Raw genomic sequence first — 26,302 nt, 5'->3', positions numbered from 1 at the left:
TGTTGGGTGCATAAATATTTACAATTGTTATATCTTCTTCTTGGATTGATCCCTTGATCATTATGTAGTGTCCTTCTTTTTCTCTTGTAATAGCCTTTAATTTAAAGTCTATTTTGTCTGGTATGAGTATTGCTACTCCAGCTTTCTTCTGACTTCCATTTGCATGGAGTATCTTTTTCCATCCCCTCACTTTCAGTCTGTGTGTGTCCCTAGGTCTGAAGTGGGTCTCTTGTAGACAACATATATACGGGTCTTGTTTTTGTATCCATTCAGCCAGTCTCTGTCTTTTGGTTGGAGCTTTTAATCCATTTACATTTAAGGTAATTATCGATATGTATGTTCCTATTACCACTTTCTTGTTTTGGATTTGTTTTGTAGGTCTTTTCCTTCTCTTATGTTTCCTGCCTAGAGAAATTACTTTAGCATTTGTTTTAAAGCTGGTTTGATGGTGCTGAATTCTCTTAACTTTTGCTTATCTGTAAAGGTTTTAATTTCTCCATCGAATCTGAATGAGATCCTTGCTGGGTAGAGTACTCTTGATTGTAGGTTTTTCCCTTTCATCACTTTAAGTATGTCCTGCCACTCCCTTCTGGTTTACAGAGTTTATGCTGAAAGATCAGCTGTTAACCTTATGGGAATTCTGTTTTATGTTATTTGTTGCTTTTCCCTTGCTACTTTTAATATTTTTTCTTTGTATTTAATTTTTGACACCTTGATTGAATAGTGTCTTGGCATGTTTCTCCTTGGATTTATCCTGTATGGGACTCTCTGTGCTTCCTCTACTTGATTGACTATTTCCTTTCCCATGTTAGGGAAGCTTTCAACTATAATCTCTTCAAGTATTTTCTCAGACACTTTATTTTTCTATTCTTCTTCTGGGACCCCTATAACTCAAATGTTGGTGCTTTTAATGTTGTCCCAGAGGTCTCTGAGACTGTCCTCAATTCCTTTCATTCTTTTTTGTTTATTCTGCCCTGAGGCAGTTATTTCCACCATTTTATCTTCCTGGTCCCTTATCCATTCTTCTGCCTCAGTTATTCTGCTATTGATTCCTTCTAGAGAATTTTAAATTTCATTTATTGTGTTGGTCATCATTTTTCATTTGCTCTTTAGTTCTTCTACGTCCTTGTTAAATGTATCTTGTATTTTCTCCATTGTATTTCCAAGATTTTGGATCATCTTTACTATCATTACTCTGAATTCTTTTTCAGGTAGGCTGCCTATTTCCTCTTCATTTGTTTGGTCTGGTGGGTTTTTACCTTGCTTCTTCGTCTGCTGCATATTTCTCTGTTTTCTCATTTTGTTTAACTTACTGTGTTTGCGGTCTCCTTTTTTCAGGCTGCAGGTTCATAGTTCCCATTGTTTTTGGTGTCTCTCCCCATTGGGTGAGGTTGGTTCAGTGGCTTGTGTAGGCTTCCTGGTGGAGGGGACTGATGCCTGTGTTCTGGTGGGTGGGGCTGGATCTTGTCTCTCTGGTGGGCAGGGCCACATCTGGTGGTGTGTTTTGGGGTGTCTGTGAACTTAGTATGACTTTAGGCAGCCTTTCTGCTAATGGGTGAGGTTGTGTTCCTGTCTTGCTAGTTGTTTAGCATGGAGCATCCAGCACTGGAGCTTGCTGACCATTGGATGGAGCTGGGTCTTAGTGTTGAGATGGAGATCTCTGGGAGAACTCTCGCTGATTGATATCATGTGGGACTGGGAGGTCTCTGGTGGTCCAATGTCCTGGACTCAGCTCTCCCACCTCAGAGGCTCAGGCCTGACACCTGGCCAGAGCACTGAGTCCCTGCCAGCCACACGGCTCAGAAGAAAAGGAAGGAAAAAAAGGGAAGAAAAAAAAAAAATATATATATATATATACAAACAAATAAAAATTTTTAAAAATTAAAAAAAAAAGAAGAGAGCAACCAAACCAATAAACAAATCCACCAATGATAACAAGCACTAAAAGCTAAACTAAGATAAACATAAAAATCAGAAATAAATCAGTTGCAGAAAGTAAACCCCAAGTCTACAGTTGCTCCCAAAGTCCACTGCCTCAGTTTTGGGAACATTTGTTGTCTATTCAGGTATTTCACAGATGCAGGGTTCATCAAGTTGATTGTGGAGATTTAATCTGCTGCTCCTGAGGCTGCTGGGAGAGATTTCCCTTTCTCTTCTTTGTTCGCACAGCTCCTGGGGTTCAGCTTTGGTTTTGGCCCCACCTCTGCATGTAGGTCACCCTCAGGCATCTGTTCCCCGCCCAGACGGGGGCGGGGTTAAAGCAGCAGCTAATTAGGGCTCTCTTGCTCACTCAGGCCGGGGAGAGGAAGGGGTATGGTAGTCATAATTGGAATGCCAGGCGAGCCCATGGCAGCAGAGTCTGGCATGACATTGTAACAGCCTGAGGCACGCTGTATGTTCTCCTGGGGAAGTTGTCCCTGGATCTCAGGACCCTGTCAGTGGCGTGCTGCACAGGCTTCTGGGGGGGGGGGGGTGTGAGTAGTGACTTGTGCTTGCACACAGGATTCTTGGTGGCAGCGGCAGCAGCGTTCACAGTTCATGTCCGTCTCTGGGATCTGAGCTGATAGCCGTGGCTCATGCCCTTCTCTGGAGCTCGCTTAGGCAGTGCTCTGCCTTCTGTGGGCACATGGGGAAGGAATCCCCTCTGCTCGCACACCCTGAAACAATGGTATCTTCTGTCTTAGGCAGTTCCAGACTTTTTCCCAGACTCCCGCCAGGCTAGCCGTGGTGCACTAGCCCCTTGAGGCTGTGTTCACGCCGCCAACCCCAGTCCTCTCCCAGCGCTCCGACCGAAGCCTGAGCCTCAGCTCCCAGCCCTGCCCGCTCCGGCGGGTGAGCAGACAAGCCTCTCAGGCTGGTGAGTGCCAATCGGCACCGATCCTCTGTGCGGGACTCTCTCCTCTTTGCCCTCCGTACCTCTGTTGCTGCACTGTCCTCCGTGGCTCCAAAGCTTCCCCCACTCCGCCACCCGCAGTCTCTGCCTGCAAAGGGGCTTCTAGAGTGTGTGGAAACTTTTCCTTCTTCACAGCTCCCTCCCCGTGGTGCAGGTCCCATCCTTATTCTTTTGGCTCTGTTTTTTCTTTTTTCTTTTGCCCTACCCAGGTACGTCAGGATTTTCTTGCCTTTTGGAAAGTCTGAGGTCTTCTGCCAGCATTCTGTAGGTGTTCTGTAGGAGCTGTTCCACATGTAGATGTATTTTTGATGTATTTCTGGGGAGGAAGGTGATCTCCACGTCTTACTCCTCTGCCATCTTGAAGGTCTCTCTCCTGGAGGGTTGTTCTTTGCTGTTTTTCTGAGAAATGCAAATAGTAGAAAAATTTGGAAGAATGAAACAGGTTCCTCTTTATGAGTCCTCTAGGTTAACCTAGTTCTTATAAATCTGTGGTCTCCTTCAGATTCATCCATTAATAGGGTAAATTTTACTTTTGCCTTTTTAAAGGATTTATTCTTTATTATCTGCTGGCAATCTGTACATTTATATCAGACGTTAATATCTATGCTAATTTTCAATATTTGTATTGAGTTAAGAATTACCATTCCTTGTCAAAATGTAGGTAGGATTTGTTACTTCTGCACAAATGATCGAAGTCTGTTCGTTTTTTTTTTCTCCTTGTATCTTGGGAATGGATATTTTAGCATTTGCTTTGCAATTACTTTACAAATATTTCCCTTTGAGACACTGTAATGGGGAAGTTTTACTGTTAAGCGAGGGTATGTTGCTTATTAGCTTTACTATTGGTTTACTGCTTAATACATACTTTTAAGTCATACTTCTATCACAATAAAAGGTTTCATTGTTGTCATTCATTTGTTTTTAAATAGGAAATTTGTGTTAAAGACTCTGAAATTGTCTTGTGTGGAGGAACTGAAAGCATGAGCCAGGCTCCCTTCTATGTCAGAAATATTCGTTTTGGAACTACGTTTGGATCAGATCTCAAGGTTGGAACCATTAAAATTTTTAAAGATTATTTCTTATGCTATTGTACTATAATTTCAATAACAGCATTTTGGGGTAGAGAAAAATTTTTAAACCAATTTTGTTAATAGGGGATTGGCAAAATATGAATGATTTGAAATTTGTAAACTATTTCGTAGTTGTTAATTTTGACATTTTAACTCACATAAAATTAGACTTTATCTCGGCACATCTTTGGCAGTGGCATTAACACCCGGGAAGATAGAGGAAGGGAAGGAGTGGATTAAAAAGATGGGCAAAGGTTGAATTAATCTCTCTACTGAATAACTGGTAAACCAAATAATTAAATCTTTACCAAGATTTATGGAAATTTTATTTCTGGAGCCATCTCCATTGAATAGATTTCTTCTTTATCACAGAAAACATTCTCCTCAAATATAGTTTATAGTGTCCCAAATCAGTCAGATAAAAAATGACCCTTTGAGAACTGCCTGAGTAGTACTGAAAAAAAGTGATAGGGACTTCCCTCGTGGGACAGTGATTAAGACTCCACGCCCCCAATGCAGGGGGCCCAGGTTCGATCCCTGGTCAGGGAACTAGATCCCACACGTATGCCGCAACTAAGAGTTCACGTGCCACAGCTAAGGAGCCCACCTGCCTCAACTAAGACCTGGTGCAACCAAATAAATAAATATTTTTTAAAAAAGAGTGATAGTATGCTGTCCTTCCCACATCAAAGGACTGATGACATTGTATATTCTTAGGATTTCCCAGTTGTAATCATTGATTTATCCCGTTCACCCAGTTTCTCACCTTGCCTTTTTGAAAGTTGAAAGGAGTAAGACTTAGAAAATATGAGGTAATATTTGAGATACCTAATATGTTTAAGAAAACCTTTGGGAAGACAGGTCAGTGACTCAAAAGGTGACAAGACAGTCTAGAAGAAACAGGTGGAGTACGTTTATCAGAGACTTAACTAATTGGATAACAAATACCAACTGTTACTCAAGGAGCCTATTCCAGGCTCTTTTCAACCTTGTAGTAACAGCTGATTGAACCAGCTGTTCCTACCACAGAAGGCTTGGGATGGAAAAAGAGCAGAGCCGTATGCTTTTGTAAGGGGCTTGTAACTGCTTTACAAAGTTGGCTGCAGGGAAGTGTTGCATGAGGACTCTGTGAAGTGTCTTACAAAATGGAACCACAAGGGTTTAAGTTTTGATTGTGGGGTGAGTTCCTGTGTGTGTCACCCTGCACGTTTAGCACTGTTGGCTCTCTTTAGAGCCCTGCATTTAGAGAGGAGGGTGTGTGCATTTTATTATGGTGTTGGATGGTTTTAAAAAAATGTCTCAGAACCGAATATGAATCATAATACTAAATGCTTATCAGAAAATCTAATTTTACTATTTTTATTGGAACTGTTGATTATTTAAATTTAAAGAAATGACAGCATATTACTTTCAAAAGATACGCTTTATGGATCATTTTATTAATTTCTTTTAATAGCTGGAAGACTCTTTGTGGACAGGATTAACAGATCAGCATATCCAAATCCCAATGGCAATTACTGCAGAGAATCTTGCTGCAAAACATAAAATAAGCAGAGAAGACAGCGACAAATATGCCCTGCAGTCACAGCAGAGGTGGAAAGCTGGTCGGTGAAATTATTTATTATAAATATCTACAGAAAGAAAACTAGGAAAGATTTTTATCATTTTAGATTATAAAGGTCATATAATAATATTAGTTTAAAAGTATACCTTTAGAAAACCACAGTTTTTCATTATTCCTTTTTTTTTAATGATTAAATATTCTATAATTGCAAATTAACTGGGTGTTTCTCTTTTGAAGTATGTGAATACTACTTAAAGTACTTTGGGGCTTCCCTGGTGGCGCAGTGGTTGAGAGTCCGCCTGCCGATGCAGGGGACACGGGTTCGTGCCCCGATCCGGGAAGATCCCACATGCTGCGGAGCGGCTGGGCCCGTGAGCCATGGCCGCTGAGCCTGCGCGTCTGGAGCCTGTGCTCCACAGCGGGAAAGGCCACAACAATGAGAGGCCCGTGAACTGCAAAAAAAAAAAAAAAAAGTAGCATGGTTAATTGGCCCTATCTGAACACTTGAATTTTGCCCCAAACTGGTCAGCAGAAGACTCTGAGGGCTATGATACACTCCATCAGAGACGATGGCTCACTGGGACAGCTGGGACAGAGAGGATGTCCTCCCCCGAGAGGCATATCATACGCACAAGAAGGGGATGATATGTTTGGGAAAGACCCATTGGGTATCCTTTTATGACTTCTCTCTCCCATTCCTAATTGAGAATCCTTGCGCCTGATTCAGAGACCCAGAACTAGTCCAAGGCCCTAAATGTGGTGCCGTGGTGCCCTTGTGTAACATTGCGCACTGCTGGTGAGCCAGTCCAAAACGAGCAAGATGACAGCCATTCTTTTATCAGTATGGTGAGTTGAAGAAATTTGTTAGTCCTCTGAAAGGGTTTTGAAAACTAAACTATTATAAATGAGCAGAAACTCTTATTTAGGGGTATTAAATACTTGGAATAGTGAGGATAAAGTTCATTTTAGCATTTCAAGAGGGATAAGTCTAATGGAGCCAATCCAATTCATCCTCTGTTTTTTGGTTACACATTTAAGTGAAAGGGTATTGGTGTAGAGGTGAAGCGTTATCAGCCTATTTCTAATTTTGCCACATACAGTTTTCCTGACTTCAGTCAAGTCATTTGTTCACCAAGTATTTATTCACTGAGCTAATAACAGAGATAAAAATATTTGCCTTCCCTTTTTTCCTAACAGAGTTGTTGTGAGAACCAAATAAGGAAAGTGTTAGCCTGCTATAAAGTGATATCAAAATTAAGGTCATATTATTCCTGGCTTATTCTATTTCTGAAGCTTTATATTACTATTGTCCAGTCCACTCAGTGGAGGTGGAAGTAGGTAAGCTGTTTTACTTAGAATTGTGTCAGTAATAGCATGTATAATTTCTTCAGGTTGCCTGTCATTAAATTTCAGTCATAGATTACTTGGTGACATAGACAACTTGGTAACTTTTTTTCTTATTGTGGTAAGAACACTTAACGTGGGATCTATCCTCTTAATAAAATTTTAAGTTTACAATACATTATTGTTGACTGTAGGTGCAGCTTGGTAACTTTTTAATTACTTCATGTCTCACCCAGAGAAGTTAAAAAAGGGCATGAAATCCATTCAGTGCCATTACACCTGTAGGTAACAAACACTAATAGTCTAGCAGTACCTTGTAAAAAAAATCGGAAATTGTAATTTTAAAAAGGTACAGAATGCATCTGCAAGGATGATAGTATATTAAATCCTCCAATAGGCAAGGTAAGTTATGTAAGTAATAAAGGTTTATATTAAAATAGACTGAGATATGCTGAAATATAGGGACTGAAATTAAACTGAAATATTAAATTAAACTGAAATATAGGGACTTCCCTGGCAGTCCAGTGGTTAGGACTCTGTGCTTCCACTGCAAGGGGCACAGGTTCCACACCTGGTTGGGGAACTAAGATCCTGCAAGCTGTGTGGTGCAGCCTAAATTAATAAATTGAAGGGTATATTTGATTTCATTTTTCTGCTTTCTGTTGTTTTTTCCCCTGTCTTATGAATGGTCTTTCTACTATTTCAGCTAATGATGCTGGTTGCTTTAATAATGAGATGGTACCAATTGAGGTGAAGACAAAGAAAGGAAAGCAGACAGTGCAGGTAGATGAACACGCTCGGCCCCAAACAACCCTGGAGCAGTTAAGTAAACTTCCTCCAGTGTTCAAGAAAGAAGGAACCGTCACTGCAGGGAACGCATCGGTAGGTAGCGCCATGGATTCTCTTGAACTCTTCCTGATGTGTTCAATGCAAAATAATCATGCAGTACCTTTTAGATACCTTTCATGCTAGTCTTTGCTTATCTAGCTTAAGCTAGTAGTGTTCATATTCTATTAATTTGGGTTTTCATAGTCCAAAATAAAATATTTTAGCCAGGAGCCCTTATATAATACTTTTCCAATTTCTTAGTCTTTTCAGAATGTTAGAAGGAAATCTACCTGGCTTATTATTTTAGTTTTTCTTCCTCATGTATACAACTCATCAGATTTCTTCTTACATCTACCCACATCTGGTTATAAGCTTTTTCTTGACATTCTTTCCTATTTTCCCTTAGTGAGGTTGTATTCTGTGCCTAAAACAATCTCTTTAACCCAGCAGTGTGCCACTAATGCTACTTGTATCCCAAATTATGGCACTGCTTCCTGTGTATTGCCATAATCCTAATACCACTCCATTAGTTCAAACCTTGATTAACCCTATTCTTTTACCCTCTAGTTAACATCTGTTTTTGTTTCCAAGGGGATTTCTGATGGTGCTGGAGCTGTTATCATAGCTAGTGAAGATGCTGTTAAAAAGCATAACTTCACACCACTGGCAAGAATTGTGGGCTATTTTGTGTCTGGATGTGATCCCGCTATCATGGGTATTGGTAAGTTTGTAGTGAAACAAACTGGTTCTGTTACATTTCTGAAGATAAGGCTTCTTTGGCATTCAGATTCCTGAAACAGTAGCCAAATCAAGGGCACTTGTAGAGAAAAGGAGATTGTTAATCGATCATTTAAACAACTTATCTTTATGAAAAACTGTGCCAGGCATAATAGGAAGATCAAGACCATGTAAACTCCTTCTGGGCAGTAATCGTGTCCCTTTGTCCGCTTAAGATACATAAAATTAACACACGGTAAACAACATAGAAGGATTACGAGGTACTGATAAGACAGAAGAAAACGTGACATGGAAAAATCATGGGGTGAAATAGAGAAGATACCCCACGGGCTGTTTTACACATGGTCCTTAATATATCTCATTTAATCTTCCCACAACTCTAGTAACTGCTATGTGAGTCTTTTTTTTTTCTTTATTACAGTCTTAAAAGCTTACTAGCTTTCAGCTACCCGCTGTCAGCAAAATATAACTTTCATCTTAGAAATGGAAGGTAGCTTGAAAAGTTAAATATCTGTATGTTGGTATGGCATTTATCATTTTGGTATCTAGGGCAGGGTATCTAGGGTTCCCAACCCCAAATGATGATCAGAATCTACCCATAACCCTACTCCACCCCAAGGTTTTGTTTCAGTAGGTCCAGGGTAGAGCCTAGGAATGTGGGTTTTTTTCAGTGTACCTTGATTGTTTTAATGATCAACCATATTTATTTGATATAGATAAGTAGTTATTTTATAGTTTTCAGTTTAGCTTCATTTAAGAGGTTCTGATACATTTTGACATAGTTAGCAAGAAAATGTAGTTTTTCTTCCTTCTATTTCAGGGCCTGAATATTTGCCCCGTAGTACAATAAATGCCATTGAAATGCCTCTTCAGCCAGGGCAGCTCTTGCTTTATCTGTTATAGGGTTTCATTTGTAGAAAGGATTCCAGTGCTTCAAAAGAAATGAGTTAAAAACCAGCTCAAAGCACTTCTGATGAGACGCTTATAGCCCCCAAAGGTACCCAAGGTTACACAGCTGTTAGTGGTAGGAGCTAGCACTAGGAGTAAAGTGTCCTTTTCCCAACAAGAATGCTCTACCTTCCTGAGTCCCAGTAAATAGCAGAGTGGTATGGAAACAGTCCTTTAAAAATTAGCTTGTGGCCTAGCATATTGTTACAATCGAGTGTAATGATTCTAAGTTAATATGAACACATTTAGTCATGCTGACTGTGGTTATGAAGACATGGAAGTATGTACAATGGTTTTATACCCTCAGCTTTTAGTTCTGTGTATCTTTCACCCCTGTAGGATACTTCACCCCCTGACCATGCTGGATAACTGATGCTCTTCTATCGACTACCCATCCCATTTTCATGTCTTAGAGATACAAAAAGAATCTGGAATTAGATTCTGTATTAAATCAGTAGCCAGTATAGAACTGATGCTTTAAATCGAAAAGTGTTAATTGGATGGCCCTGCCAATCAGCAGGCTGTTGTCCAAGAAACTTTTTAACTAGGTGACAAAATTAATTACATTGCATTTAGATTGTGTTTTGCTTTTCTTATAAAGACTGATTTCCCATTTTACCTTAGGTATGTTTGTGAAACTTGGTACAGAATATTTGACTCCTTGAATTCAACAAAACACAACCACATATTTTTCTTTTTAGACATTTATGGCAATTTCATTCTCTAAGAACCGATAGAGAAGTAGATAATCATCCCTAGCCAGATTTTTTTTTTTTGGAAAGAAATATCAATTTACTTAAAAATTATGAGCAGTATTAAACTGTCATTAGTGATCATCAGAAATCTGGGAGCTAAAGTTTATTTCAAAAGTTTTTTAAGGTGGATTTGCATTTCTTCAGTGGGGGTTATGTTTTACTTCAAATCTCTGCTTACCATTGGAGTTATAAACGTCTCCTTGCTTCAGATATCTTTTCCCTAAAGTGCCTGGTAGCTTCCTATCTTACTATGCCCATATGGAGATACTACTGCTGTTTCTTGCCTTTTGTCCAAATGGGCCTGAAAATTCAGTGCAGCCACAGTCACTTCTGTACCGGGAATACATATGATTTGTATCCCAGGAGAGCGCTCAGTCTGCCTTACCATTTGGTATTAAGAATGATGTATACACGGGAATTCCCTGGTGCTCCTGTGGTTAGGACTTGGCGCTTTCGCTGCTGTGGCCCCAGTTCAATCCCTGGTTGGGGAACTAAGATCCCACAAGCTGCACAAAGAGGCCAAAATTTTTTTAAAATAAAAACTAAAATAAAAAAACAAACATTAAAAAAAGAGCAAAAAAACACCTATGTGTGTATGTACATAGATGTGTATATAAATTTGTGGAACCAATGAGCTTCGATCTCTCAATATTACCATGAGGGAAATAGGAGTTCATTAATAAAGGAAGACTTTGTAGAAAAAAAAAGAATGATCTATACAAAACCCCATATGACTCCTTTGGCTGTTTGAACTCTTAAAGTCACTTATGGTAGAACTTTTCATGTTAAGTCTCTCATCTACAACTTGCATAAACAGCTTTTCACCCTGGTCCCATTTCCTGTTTCTTTATTGTCATATCATTTAGTATTGTGTGCTATCCGGGTGGCAAGATTTTCAGCTACTAGCTGTCACTTTATTTCCTCCTTACTTACCTGATTAGTAAAGAAGGAGAAATTTGATACTTATAAGATGAAATTGGGTTTTGTTCTTATATAGGTCCTGTCCCTGCTATCAATGGGGCACTGAAGAAAACAGGACTAAGTCTTAAGGATATGGATTTGGTAGAAGTAAGTGTTCTACGTTTTTTACAGCACAGATAAACCACCAACTTCTATTGCATAAATGGCTTTAGTTTGATTTTTATAGCTCTTTTTGTTTTAGTACCATTAAACTTTCCAAATGATGTGAATCTAAATAAATATTACTTTCATTACATGCCTGTATTGGCATATAATCAGGCCATACCTGATTAAAATGCCTTAATTAAAATTAAATTAATTAAAAGAGCCTGATTTCTTCTACTAAATTATAAACTCTTAGAAACTTTTTATGACGTCGTAAGATTCTACTACATTTTAGACTACTGATGTTCCTGTTGAATTGAATTGAATGTTATATAAGGTGGGTGAGAAATAAGTAACTTTACCCTTATTTTATGGATTAAAGTGAAAAAATACAGGTAAAAAATTGACCTAATAGAAAAATCTGATAATAATCTGATCCCAAATCTAAAAGATTCTTGCACTTCTGCCAAGTTCACAACCACCCCCATCCCCCAGACTTACCTTTGGCTTTTACACCATAGTGGGGCTTGATTTGGAATGCACCTATCATAATTTTTGGCATTGGAAACTTAAATTTATTGCAAGAGTGATTTGTTTAATGTTAATTTAAAACAAAGGCATCTTAAATATTTAGTACAATTAAAAGAAAGGATAAAGAAAATGCTTAAAAATGGATTATATACATTCTACATTTGGGGAGTATTTGAAAATTTTAGGTAATTAAGCTACTTGATATTGGGAAATAACTAATATAACAAAGGAAATCTCTCTATTTAAACTGATAGAGAAAGGGCCTTTTCACTCTAGGCACATGTGTGACGTCCTCTGTGGTAATCTCTCACCAAGTAACTGTGGTTTCAGATGAATGGTTTATCCTTAAATCTCTTCTTCCATTCTTTGGTGGTCATAGCTCAGAGCTTCAAAGGGGGCTGCTTAATTACCATATTTGTATTAGCAAATAAGTACCATTAAATTTCTGACTTTAGATTTCACACTTAAAACTCTTGAAATATGTCAGCTCCGCAGAGCTGTTCATCGCCATTTATAGATGTATAAACACTCAAAGACATAGCTCTCAACAACCCTGACATGATTGTCTTTGGGACTTCTGATGATCCTGAGGTCATTTTTCCTAGGTCTTTATTCCTGTCCTACCCCTTTTTCTGCGTCTTTATTCCTGTCCTGCCCCTATGTTCTTCAGAAGCAATTTTTTTTTTAGATTCCATATATATGTGTTAGCGTACAGTATTTGTTTTTCTGTTTCTGACTTAATGCACTCTGTATGACAGTCTCTTGGTCCATCCACCTCACTACAAATAACTCAATTTCATTTCTTCTTATGGCTGAGTAATATTCCATTGTATATATGTGCCACATCTTCTTTATCCATTCATCTGTTGCCGGACACTTAGGTTGCTTCCATGTCCTGGCTACTGTAAATAGAGCTGCAGTGAACATTGTGGTACATGACTCTTTTTGAAATATGGTTTTCTCAGGGTATATGCCCAGTAGTGGGATTGCTGGGTCATATACTAGTTCTATTTTTAGTTTTTTAAAGAACCTCCATACTGTTCTCCATAGTGGCAATATCAATTTACATTCCTGCCAACAGAGCAAGAGGGTTCCCTTACCTCCACACACTCTCCAGCATTTATTCTTTGTAGATTTTTTGATGATGGCCATTCTGAGTGGTGTGAGGTGATACCTCATTGTAGATTTGCATTTCTCTAATGATTAGTGATGTTGAGCAGTCATGTGTTTGTTGGCAATCTGTATATCTTCTTTGGAGAAAGCTCTATTCAGGTCTTCCGCCCATTTTTAGATTGGGTTGTTTGTTCTTTTGATATTGAGCTGCATGAGCTCCTTGTATATTTTGGAGATTAATCCTTTGTCAGTTGCTTCATCTGCAAAAATTTTCTCCCATTCTGAGGGTTGTCTTTTGGTCTTGTTTATGGTTTCCTTTGCTGTGCAAAAGCTTTTAAGTTTCATTAGGTCCCATTTGTTTATTTTTGTTTTTATTTCCATTTGTCTGGGAGGTGGGTCAAAAAGGATCTTGCTGTGATGTATGTCATAGAATGTTCTGCCTATGTTTTCCTCTGAGAGTTTGATAGTGTCTGGCCTTACATTTAGGTGTTTACTCCATTTTGAGTTTATTTTTGTGTATCGTGTTAGGGAGTGTTCTAATTTCATTCTTTTACATGTAGCTATCCAGTTTTCCCAGCACCACTTATTGAAGAGGCTGTCTTTTCTCCATTGTATATTCTTGCCTCCTTTATCAAAGATAAGGTAACCATATGTGTGTGGATTTATCTCTGGGCTTTCTATCCTGTTCCGTTGATCTATATTTCTGTTTTTGTGCCAGTACCATACTTCCTTGATTACTGTAGCTTTGTAGTATAGTCTGAAGTCAGGAAGCCTGATTCCTCCAACTCCAGTTTTCTTTCTCAAGAATGCTTTGGCTGTTCAGGGTCTTTTGTGTTTCCATACAAATTGTGAAATTTTTCTTCTAGTTCTGTGATGAATGCCATTGGTAGTTTGATAGGGATTGCATTGAATCTGTGAATAGCTTTGGGTACTATAGTCATTTTCACAATGTTGATTCTGCCAATCCAAGAACATGGTATATCTTTCCATCTGTTTGTATCATCTTTAATTTCTTTCAGCAGTGTCTTACAGTTTTCTGCATACAGGTCTTTTGTCTCCTTAGGTAGGTTTATTCCTAGGTATTTTATTCTTTTTGTTGCAATGGTAAATGGGAGTGTTTCCTTAATTTCTTTCTCTTTAAGATTTTTTGGCGTTAGTGTATAGAAATGCAAGAGATTCCTATGCATTAATTTTGTGTGCTGCTACTTTACCAGATTCATTGATTAGCTCTAGTAGTTTTCTAGTAGCATCTTTGGGATTCTCTATGTATAGTATCATGACATCAGCAAACAGTGACAGTTTTACTTCTTCTTTTCGATTTGGATTTGTTTTATTTCTTTTTCTTCTCTCATCTCTGTGACTAAAACTTCCAAAACTATGTTGAATGATAGTGGAGTGAGCAACCTTGTCTTGTTCCTGATCTTAGAGGAAATGGTTTCAGTTTCTCACCATTGAGAACGATGTTGGCTGTGGGTTTGTCATATATGACCTTTATTATGTTGAGGTAAGTTCCCTCTATGCCTACTTTCTGGAAGGTTTTTATCATACATGGGTATTGAATTTTGTCTAAAGTTTTTTCTACATTTATTGAGAGGATCATATGATTTTTCTGCTTCAACTTGTTAATATGGTGTATCACATTGATTGATTTGTATATATTGAAGAATCCTTGCATTCCTGGGGTAAACCCCACTTGATCATGGTGTATGATCCTTTTAATGTGCTGTTGGATTCTGTTTGCCAGTATTTTGTTCAGGATTTTTGCATGTATGTTCATCAGTGATACTGGTCTGTAGTTTTATTTTTTTGTAACATCTTTGTCTGTTTTGGTATCAGGGTGATGGTGGCCTCATAGAATAAGTTTGGGAGTGTTCCTCCCTCTGCTATATTTTGGAAGCATTTGAGAAGGATAGGGGTTAGCTCTTCTCTAAATGTTTGATAGAATTCGCCTGTGAAGCCATCTGGTCCTGGGCGTTTGTTTGCTGGAAGATTTTTAATCACAGTTTCAATTTCAGTGCTTGTGATTGGTCTGTTTATATTTTCTATTTCTTCCTGGTTCAGTCTCGGGAGATTGTGCATTTCTAAGAATGTGTCCATTTCTTCCAGGTTGTCCATTTTATTGGCATATAGTTGCTTGTAGTAATCTCTCATGATCCTTGTATTTCTGCAGTGTCAGTTGTTACTTCTCCTTTTTCATTTCTAATTCTATTGACTTGAGTCTTCTTCCTTTTTTCTTGGTGAGTCTGACTAGTGGTTTATCAATTTTGTTTATCTTCTCAAAGAACCAGCGTTTAGTTTTATTGATCTTAGCTATTGTTTCCTTCTTTTCTTTTTCATTTATTTCTGATCTGATCTTTATGATTTCTTTCCTTCTGCTAACTTTGGGGTTTTTTTGTTTTTCTTTCTCTAATTGCTTTAGGTATAAGGTTAGGTTGTTTATTTGAGATGTTTCTTGTTCCTTGAGGTAGGATTGTAGTGCTATAGTTCTCTCTTAGAACTGCTTTTGCTGCATCCCATAGGTTTTAGGTCGTCATGTTTTCATTGTCATTTGTTCCTAGGTATTTTTTGACTTCCTCTGATTTCTTCGATGATCTCTTGGTTATTTAGTAGTGTATTGTTTAGCCTACATGTGTTTGTATTTTTTACAGTTTTTTTCCTGTAATTGATATCTAGTCTCAGCGTTGTGGTTGGAAAAGATACTTGAGGGCTTCCCCGGTGGCACAGTGGTTGAGAGTCTGCCTGCCGATGCAGGGGACACAGGTTCGTGCCCCAGTCCAGGAGGATCCCACATGCCACGGAGCAGCTGGGCCTGTGAGCCATGGCCGCTGAGCCTGCGCATCTGGAGCCTGTGCTCCACAATGGGAGAGGCCACAATAGTGAGAGGCCCGCATACCGCAAAAAAAAAAACAAAAAAACTCTGAAAGATACTTGATACGATTTCAATTTTCTTAAGTTTACCAAGGCTTTATTTGTGACCCAAGATATGATCTATCCTGGAGAATGTTCCATGAGCACTTGAGAAGAAAGTGTATTCTGTTGTTTTTGGATGGAATGTCCTATAAATATCAATTAAGTCCATCTTGTTTAATGTATCATTTAAAACTTGTGTTTCCTTATTTATTTTCATTTTGGATGATCTGTCTCTTCGTGAAAGTGGGGTGTTAAAGTCCCCTAGTATGATTGTATTACTGTCGATTTCCCCTTTTATGGCTGTTAGCATTTGCCTTAAGTATTGAGGTGCTCCTATGTTGGGTGCATAAATATTTACAATTGTTATATCTTCTTCTTGGATTGATCCCTTGATCATTATGTAGTGTCCTTCTTTGTCTCTTGTAATAGAGTTTATTTTAAAGTCTATTTTGCCTGACATGAAGATTGCTACTCCAGCTTTCTTTTGATTTCCATTTGCATGTAATATCTTTTTCCATCCCCTCACTTTCAGTCTGTATGTGTCCCTAGGTCTAAAGTGGGTCTCTTGTAGACACCAAATATACAGGTCTTGGTTTTGTATCCATTCAGCCAATCTATGTCTTTTGGTTGGAGCATTTAATCCATTTACATTTAAGGTAATTATCGATATGTGTGTTCCTATTACCATTTTCTTAATTACTTTGGGTTTGTTATTGTAGGTCTTTTCCTTCTCTTGTGTTTCCTGCATAGAGAAGTTCCTTAAGGATTTGTTGTAGAGCTGGTTTGATGTTGCCAAATTCTCTTAGCTTTTGCTTGTCTGTAAAGGTTTAAATTTCTCCATCGAATCTGAATGAGATCATTGCTGGGTAGAGTAATCTTGGTTGTAGGTTTTTCCCTTTCATCACTTTAAATATGTCCTGCCCCTCCCTTGTGGCTTGCAGAGGTTCTGCTGAAAGATCAGATGTTAATCTTATGGGGATTCTCTTGAATGTTATTTGTTCCTTTTCCCTTGCTGCTTTTAATATTTTTTCTTTGTATTTAATTTTTGTTAGTTGATTGATATGTGTCTTGGTGTGTTTCTCCTTGGATTTATCCTGTATGGGACTCTCTGTGCTTCTGGACTTGATTGACTATTTCCTTTCCCACATTAGGGAAGTTTTCAACTATAATCTCTTCAAATATTTTCTCAGTCCCTTTCTTTTTCTCTCCTTCTTCTGGAACCCCTATAATTTGAATGTTGGTGTGTTTAATGTTATCCTAGAGGTCTCTGAGACTGTCCTCAATTCTTTTCATTCTTTTTTGTTTATTCTGCCCTGAGGCAGTTATTTCCACTATTTTATCTTCCAGGTCACTTATCCATTCTTCTGCCTCAGTTATTCTGCTATTGATTCCTTCTAGAGAATTTTTAATTTCATTTATTGTGTTCTTCATCATTGTTTGTTTGCTCTTTAGTTCTTCTAGGTCCTTGTTAAACATTTCTTGTATTTTCTCCATTCTATTTCCAAGATTTTAGATCGTCTTTACTATCATTACTCTGAATTCTTTTTCAGGTAGACTGCCTATTTTCTCTTCATTTGTTTGGCGTGGTGGGTTTTTACTTTGCTCCTTCACCTGCTGCATATTTCTCTGTCTTCGCATTTTGCTTATTTTACTGTGTTTTGGGGTCTCCTTTTCATAGGCTGCAGGTTCTTAGTTCCCGTTGTTTTTGGTGTCTGCCCCTAGTGGCTAACGTTGGTTCAGTGGGTTGTGTAGGCTTCCTGGTGGAGGGGACTGGTGCCTTTGTTCTGGTGGATGAGGCTCGATCTTGTCTTTCTGGTGGGCAGGACGCATCTGGTGGTGTGTTTTGGGGTGTCTGGGGACTTATGATTTTAGGCAGCCTCTCTGCTAATGGACAGGGTTTTGTTCCTCTCTTGCTAGCTGTTTGGCCTAGGGTGTCCAGCACTCTAGCTTGCTGGTTGTTGAGTGGAGCTGGGTCTTAACATTGAGATGGAGATCTCTGGGAGAGCTTTTGCCGTTTGATATTACATGGAGCTGGGAGGTCTCTGGTGGCCCAATGTCCTGAACTCGGCTCTCCCACCTCAGAGGCTCAGACGTGACGCCCGGCTGGAGCACCAAGACTCTGTCAGCCACCCAGCTCAGAAGAAAATGGAGGAAAAAAAGAAAGAAAGAGAACGAGAGAGAGAGAGAGAGAGAGAGAGAGAGAAAAGAGAGAGAGAGAGAAAGAAAGGAATAACGAAAGAAAGAAAGAATACAATAAAATAAAATTTTTTTAATTATTAAAAATAAAAAAATTTAAAAGTAGTTTAAAAAGAAACAGAGAGCAACCAAACCAAAAAACAAATCCACCAATGATAACAAGCGCTAAAAACTATACAAAACAAACAAAATGGACAGACAGAAAGAACCCTAGGACAAATGGTAGAAGCAAAGCTATACAGACAAAATCACACAAAGAAGCATATACATACACACTAACACAAGGAAAAAAAGGAAAAAAATATATATTTAAAAAAAAGGAAAAGAGCAACCCAATCAATAAGCAAATCTCCAAATGGTAATGTGCTCTAAATACTAAACTAAGATAAACATAAAACCAGAAACAAATTAGATGCAGAAAGCAAACCCCCAAGTCTACAGTTGATCCCAAAGTACACCGCCTCAATTTTGGGATGTTCCGTTGTCTATTCAGGTATTCCATAGATGAAGCGTACATCAATTTAATTGTGGAGATTTAATCTGCTGCTCCTGAGGCTGCTGGGATAGACTTCCCTTTCTCTTCTTTGTTCGCACAGCTCCCAGGGTTCAGCTTTGGATTTGGCCCCACCTCTGCGTGTAGGTCACCTGAGGGCATCTGTTCCCCGCCCAGACAGGACGGGGTTAACCTAGCAACTGATTAGGGGGCTCTGGCTCACTGAGGCCAAGGGAAGGGAGGGGTACAGAATGCGGGGCGAGCCTTCAGTGGCAGAGGCCAGCATGACATTGTCATAGCCTGAGGCACGACCTGTGTTCTCCTGGAGACGTTGTCCCTGGATCACAGGACCCTGGGAGTGGCAGGCTGCACAGGCTCCCAGGTGGGGAGGTGTGTAGAGTGACCTGTGCTTTCACACAGGCTTCTTCGTGGCTGCAGCAGCAGCCTTAGCATCTCATGCCCGTCTCTGCAGTCCACGCTGATAGCCACGGCTCATGCCCATCTCTGGAGCTTGTTTAGGCGGTGCTCTGAATCCCCTCTGCTCGCACACCCTGAAACAATGCTCTCTTGCCTCTTAGGCAGTTCCAGACATTTTCCTGGACTCCCTCCCATCTAGCTGTGGCGCACTAGCCCCCTTCAGGCTGTGTTCACGCAGCCAACCCCAGTCCTCTCCCTGGGATCTGACCTCTGAAGCCTGAGCCTCAGCTCCCAGCCACCACCCGTCCCGGTGGGTGAGCAGACAAGCCTCTCAGGCTGGTGAGAGCTGGTCAGTACCGATCCTCTGTGCGGGAATCTCTCCGCTTTGCCCTCTGCACCCCTGTTGCTGCGCTCTCCTCCGCGGCTCTGAAGCTTTCCCCCCACCCATCCCCGGTCTCTGCCAGTGAAGGGTCTTCCTAGTGTGTGGAAACTTTTCCTCCTTCACAGCTCCCTCCCAGAGGTGCAGGTCCCATCCCTATTCTTTTGTCTCTGTTTTTTCTTTTTGCTTTTACCCTACCCAGTACATGGGGATTTTCTTGCCTTTTGGGAGGTCTGAGGTCTTCTGCCAGCGTTCAGTGGGTGTTCTGTAGGAGCTGTTCCACATGTAGATGTATTTTTGATGTATTTGTGGAGATGAAGGTGAGCTCCACGTCTTACTCTTCCGCCATCTTGAAGCTGTCCCCCCTGACGGTTTATTCTTTATTGTCTATCAGTTTCTTGGAAGTGTGGCTAGTAGTACTGAGTAGTAGTAATAATAATAGCAACTATTTATTGAATACTTGCTTGTGTCAGATAATACACTAAACACTTAATACCCATGATTTCACTTAACCTTAACAATAACTCTTAAGATGATACGACAGTCACATTTTACCACTGAAGAAATTTGAGTGTCAAGAGAGTTTAAAGAACATCCATATAGCCAAGATTTGAACTGTCCATCTAGCTGGAGAACCTGTGGGCTTTCTACAGTATCCTACTGCCTCTAGTCCAGTATCCGTTTATAGTATCACTGAGGATTCCTTTTCTCTAAGGGATATATTACACTTCAAGTATCACTTAGTAAATATACCCGTTTTCAAACCTGTTATCTTTACAAAGAATGATTGAAGATAAATTAAAATAACCTTGCAATGTAATTTAAGTAGAAAAAAAAACAGGATGATTAGCCATTGACAGGACTGGACAGTTCTCAGAAATAAGTTTGTGAATAAGCATTTTTATTAGTGTTTTGATTGTTTTAAGGTGAATGAAGCTTTTGCTCCCCAGTACTTGGCAGTTGAAAAGAGTTTGGATCTTGACCGAAGTAAAACCAACGTGAATGGAGGGGCCATTGCTTTGGGTCACCCATTAGGGGGATCTGGATCAAGGATTACTGCACACCTGGTTCATGAATTAAGGTACGTGCTAGAAATTGTTGCTTTTCAGATTTGCCATCTTTTGTGTAAAGGCACGAATTTGGGTTTCCCCAGAACAATCCAACATTTTTCATTCTTCTTCATACCGCCTCGCACTACTTCTCACCAGGAACAGGTTATTTGGAGACCCCTTTTTCAGTAGACCTTATAGATGACTCAGTTGACTTGTTGGTGCCTCTGCTCTTGGGATGCTCGCTCTTACTCACATTCGCAGTGCAGCCACTCAGCACATGTTCACTGAGGGCCTAGTGTACATCTGGCCCCATCCCTGGTGCTGGTGCAGAGCAGCGAGCCCGTGATGAGGCCCTGGTTCTCATAGCACTTGCATTCTAGTGCCAGTTATAGGACTGAGACACAATTATTTAAGAAAACAAAATACTGATCTAGGTGCTGTCATTCAAGAAACCTAAGCAAACTGACAATTTGGGTCTGAGCTAAGTTTTTCCTTCATTGTTTCCAGGGTTCCAGGAGGAGCCTTCTGTGTGTTTGATACTTTTCAGTTTTAATGGAAGAGCTCCTCCTTCTGTACTGTGTAATTTGGATCATTTTGCTCTGTTAGTAGGGAAATTGCAAACAAAACCAAATATGTCAGGGCAGAAAATCACTCTGCCCCCCTGGGAAGTTAAGGTAAATGGGACTCCTGTTTCACTTAATGATTGAGATGAAATGAGTGATTGATGTGCACAAAAAATAATTCCTTGATGGTTTCTCAAGGTTATTCTATCAGGACTGAAGAATTAGAGCAGATGGTACTTTAAAGGTGTCTGATTTTTATGAAAGGGACATGAAATGTTTCTAAATTATCTGACCTTTCATATGGATGAACTTCAGTAATTATACTTATTCTAAGGTTCATAAAAATCTAAAACAAATAAACCAAAGGGGCTGAGTATTTACTCCCCCTTCTTCAACTTCCAGTTTATCCCAATTACCTCCTGTCGTCACTCCTTCCTCACAGCAGCCTAAGCTTTTATATTTGTTTCAGCCTCCCTCTTCTTTGTTACTACTTTTTTTTAAAAAATAAGACTATCCAGCTTTCCAAATTCTTTCTCCTCTTTTCTTCAATATTGAGGACTGGAAAAAAGATTGAGCTGATGAGCTGAACAAGAATGAATAATGCAAATGTGACCATTATAAATACTATTTACTTAATTATCTAATTCTGTCCATTCTTTATTCAAGTAGATTTCAGCCACTGCTTTCTTTCTTAGGCGTCGGGGTGGAAAATACGCTGTAGGATCGGCCTGCATTGGAGGGGGCCAAGGAATTGCGGTCATCATTGAGAACACAGCTTGAGGAGAGCAGGGAGCCTGCCCTCGTCCACGCTCACATGACTTGGCCAGGCCACAGTACGCCAGGTGACCTTCAGCGAAGCTGTGAAGGTCATGCCATGCCCTGCACTGAGAGTGATTGAGTTTGGTCAAGGAATGGTGAGGCAAAGATGCATTTATCATGAACAAGAGCCCATGCCAGAATAAATTCTCTCAAATTTGTACCAAATATGCTGCATTTCTGAACTAAAATCCAACTATAGAAGGCCTTAAACGGAATTGTATCCTTGCCAAATAACCACCGCTTATGTCTTAGATAATATGATTGCAGGGAAATTGAATAAATTCTTCCTTAACTTCAGCTAATCCTTTCCTATCGTTTCTTGTATTTTTCTAAATTTTTAATTGACGTAAAATACACATAACATAAAAGTTACCATCTTAATGATTTTTAAACCTATAGTTCAGTGGCATTAAATACATTCACATTGTTATGCAACCATCACCACAATGCATCTCCAGAATTCTTTTCATCTTGGAGAACTGAAACTCTACACCCATTAAACAACTCCCCATTCCTCCCTCTCTGCAGCCCTTGGCAACCACCTTCTGCTTTCTGTCTCTATGCAGCTGACTGCAACAGGTCCCTCATATAAGTGGAATCATACAGCACTTGTCCTTTTGTGCCTGGCTTATTGCACATAGCATAATGTTCTCAAGTTCAGCCATGTTGTATCATGTGTCAGAATTTTCTTCTTTTTTAAGGCTGAATAATATTGCATTATAGATAGATAGATGGATAACCACATTTTGTTTTTTCTCTCATCTGTTGATGGACATTTGGGTTGCTACCACCTCTTGGCTATTGTGAGTAATGCTGCTTTAAACATGGGTGTACAGATATGTATTCATGGCCTTGCTTTCAGTTCTTTCAGGTGTATACTGAGAAGTGGAATTCCTGAATCATATGATGATTCTGTTTTTAATATTTAAAGGAATTGCCGTACTGTTTTCCATAGCAGCTATACTATTTTACACTCCCACCATTATCGCACAAGCGTTTAAATTTTTCCACATCCTCACCAATACTTGCTGTTTTCTGTTTCTTTTTTATAATAGCCATCTTAATTAGTATGAGGTGGGAGGATTGGTTCAAGATGGTGGAGTAGAAGGACGTGCACTCACTCCCTCTTGCGAGAGCACTGGAATCGCAACTAACTGCTGAACAATCATCGACAGGGAGACACTGGAACTCACCAAAAATAATACCCCACATCCAAAGACAAAGGAGAAGCCACAATGAGACGGTAGGAGGGGTGCAATCACAATAAAATCAAATCCCATACCTGCTGGGTGGGCGACTCACAGACTGGAGAACACTTATACCACAGAAGTCCACCCACCGGAGTGAAGGTCCTGAGCCCCACGTCAGGCTTCCCAACCTGGAGGTCTGGCAACGGGAGGAGGAATTCCTAGAGAATCAGACTTTGAAGGCTAGTGGGATTTGATTGCAGGACTTCGACAGGACTGGGGGAAACAGAGATTCCTCTCTTGGAGGGCACACACAAAGTAGTGTGCGCATCGGGACCCAGAGGAAGGAGCAGTGACCCCATAGGAGACTAAACCAGACATACCTACTATTGTTGGAGGGTCTCCTGCAGAGGCAGGAAGTGGCTGTGTCTCACCGTGAGGACAAGGACACTAGCAGCAGAAGTTCTGAGAAGTACTCCTCAGCGTGAGTCCTCCCAGAGTCCGCCATTAGCCCCACCAAAGAGCCAGGTGGGCTCCAGTGTTGGGTCACCTCAGGCCAAACAACCAACAGGGAGGGAACCCAGCCCCACCCATTAGCAGACAAGCGGATTAAAGTTTTACTGAGCTCTTCCCACCAGAGCAACAGCCAGCACTACCCACCACCAGTCCCTCCCATCAGGAAACTTGCACAAGCCTCTTAGATAGCCTCATCCACCAGAGGGCAGACAGCAGAAGCAAGAAGAACTGCAGTCCTGCAGCCTATGGAACAAAAACCACATTTACAGAGAGACAAAATGAAAAGGCGTAGGGTTATGTATCAGATGAAGGAACAAGATAAAACCCCAGAAAAACAACTACGTGGGGCTTCCCTGGTGGCGCAGTGGTTGAGAGTCCGCCTGCCGATGTAGGGGACACGGGTTCATGCCCCGGCCCGGGAAGATCCCACATGCCGCGGAGCGGCTAGGCCCATGAGCCATGGCCGCTGAGCCTGCGTGTCCGGAGCCTGTGCTCCACAATGGGAAAGGCCACAACAGTGAGAGGCCCGCATACCGCAAAAAAAAAAAAACTACAGTGAGGTATCACCTCATACCAGTTAGAATGGCCATCATCAGAAAATCTACAAACAACAAGTGCTGGAGAGGGTGTGGAGAAAAGGGAACCCTCTTGCACTGTTAGTGGGAATGTAAATTGATACAGCCACTATGGAGAACAGTATGGAGGTTCCTTAAAAAAATTAAACTAGAATTACCATATGACCCAGCAATCACATTACTGGACATATACCCAGAGAAAACCATAATTCAAAAAGACACATGCACCCCATTGTTCCTTGCAGCACTATTTACAATAGCCAGATCATGAAAGCAACCTAAATGCCCATCGACAGATAAATGGATAAAGAAGTTGTGGTACATATATACAATGGAATATTACTCAGCCATAAAAAGGAATGAAATTGGGTCATTTGTAGAGACGTGGATGGATCTAGAGACTGTCATACAGAGTGAAGTAAGTCAGAAAGAGAAAAACAAATGTCGTATACTAACTCATATATGTGGAACCTAGAAAAATGGTACAGATGAACTGGTTTGCAGGGCAGAAATAGAGACACAGATGTAGAGAACAAACGTATGGACACGGATGGGGGAAAGTGGTGGGGGAGGGGTGGTGGTGGAATGAGTTGGGAGACTGGGATGGACATATATACACTAATATGTATAAAACAGATAACTAATAAGAACCTGCTGTATAAAAAAATAAATAAAATTCAAAAAAAATTAGTATGAAGTGATATCTCACTGTGGCCTTGAGTTGCTTTTCCTAATTATTAGTGATGTTGAGCATCTTTTCCTATGATTTCTGGCCATTCATATATCTTTTTTGGAGAAATATCTAAGTCCTTTGCCCATTTTTTAAATTGAATTTTTTATTTTTTGTTGTTGAGTTGTCCTGTATTTTATAAAAATATTTTGAAACCCAGTTCAATTTGTGTATTGAGTGATGTTTCATAATTCATTCTGAGATAAATGCCCAAGGAGCAAAATTACTGAATTTAGTCTTGATATTAATAAACAATATCATATTAGATTAATTTTTCCCTTGAATAAAGACAGTGCTGGTTATGTATTATAACTCCTCAAATACATTTGAATCGGAGCATAGCTTCCTTAAGGAAGATTTATGTTTATTTTAAGGACCATATCTGTACATGGAAAATGTGGAGTTGAGAAAGGCTGCAAGTCAAGTCTCAGAAGAAGGCCTGTGTCACCCCTTCTCCCCCACCACCAGCACTTCCCAGCAGTCAGAAAGGAATGTTGTCATTAATGTTTATTACACTAGCCAACTAAAATGGGGAAAGTGAGTCAGTAGAAAGTAGCTATTATAAACCAATGGGTTTACGCTAAAATTTAGAGAAGCCACAGACTGAAGACAACAAAGTTTTGCCTGGATTTCATCCCTCTCCTTTAACTTTCCCAGTTTACCTAAATTACGTCCTGTTCTGCACACCTCTCCCCAGGGGACATTTGGCAATATCTGGAGGTTCGTTGGTTGTCATGACTGGGGAGGGGCTGCGACTGACACCTGGTGGGTAGAGGCCAGGACTGCTGCTAAACCTCCTGCAACACACAGGACAGCCCCTCCAGCAAAGGCCCCAAAATGTCAGGAGTGCTACTGTTAAAAAATCCTCCTTTAACCCTAAATCCAACCATCCCCTTCTCATGTCACCTCCCTGTTCTGTTTGTTCATACACATACATGGGTACATGTATACACACACACACACACACACACACACAGACACACACACACATTTTAATATGAAAGTATTCAGCTTTCTAAGTTCTCCTGCTGAGATTATATATAGACCAATATTGAGGATCGGGGGAGAGGCTGGGAAGGTGAGATAAATGTAGTAGTACAAATGTGACTGCTACTAATTCTTCAAAGCATAAGCTCCTCATAAACAAGGATGTCTTCAGCACACCTCAAGGATAAGCCTCGTCTCTCTCCTGCCCCACAGTCTCAGGTCTGGGTGTGGGTCAGCGGCCTTGCTCCCCTCCACGCTGCCCCCAGAGCAGTCATCCCCTCCCTTTTGCAGAACCCTGTGCTCTTTTGAGGTTCGTGTTGATTAATGATACCACCCCGCTGCTCTCTTTATTTCTGTCTACCGGCTTCATGTCGGGTCCTTCCTCCAGTGACTGTATTATCACTGCCCCTGTCACCTTTTAAAAAATCATTAGATCATGTCTTGATTCTCGGAAACTTTAACATCTAGTTGGCCAAGGACCTCATGATTCCATGACCAGAATACCAATAACTTTTTCTTCATTCTGTATCAGATACCTGCTCCCTAGGTCACGTCAACAGAGATTGTCACTGAGCAAATAGCCGAAAAGAGCCCCCTCCTAGGGAATCTCCCAGCACAGTTTTGGTAAA

General features: G+C 40.2%; 1 protein-coding gene across 1 annotated transcript in view; it reads left to right on the top strand.

The window, feature by feature from the left end:
• The window catches only part of ACAA2 (acetyl-CoA acyltransferase 2), a 45,474-nt gene extending 21,530 nt beyond the window's left edge, over window positions 1–23,944 (top strand). Inside the window, exons 4-10 of the mRNA XM_030867910.2 lie at window positions 3,823–3,939; window positions 5,420–5,567; window positions 7,578–7,753; window positions 8,291–8,420; window positions 11,138–11,208; window positions 20,171–20,325; window positions 21,555–23,944. Coding sequence (XP_030723770.1) covers window positions 3,823–3,939; window positions 5,420–5,567; window positions 7,578–7,753; window positions 8,291–8,420; window positions 11,138–11,208; window positions 20,171–20,325; window positions 21,555–21,639 — 882 coding nt within the window. The 3' untranslated portion in view covers window positions 21,640–23,944. The remainder of the gene's footprint in view (window positions 1–3,822; window positions 3,940–5,419; window positions 5,568–7,577; window positions 7,754–8,290; window positions 8,421–11,137; window positions 11,209–20,170; window positions 20,326–21,554) is intronic.
• Window positions 23,945–26,302: the final 2,358 nt, after the last annotated feature.

The sequence above is a fragment of the Globicephala melas genome, chromosome 13 (genome assembly GCF_963455315.2).
Source record: "Globicephala melas chromosome 13, mGloMel1.2, whole genome shotgun sequence".
Lineage (NCBI taxonomy): Eukaryota > Metazoa > Chordata > Mammalia > Artiodactyla > Delphinidae > Globicephala > Globicephala melas.
The sequence above is the reverse complement of the archived record's forward strand: the minus strand, read 5'-3'. Positions and strand labels throughout refer to the sequence as shown.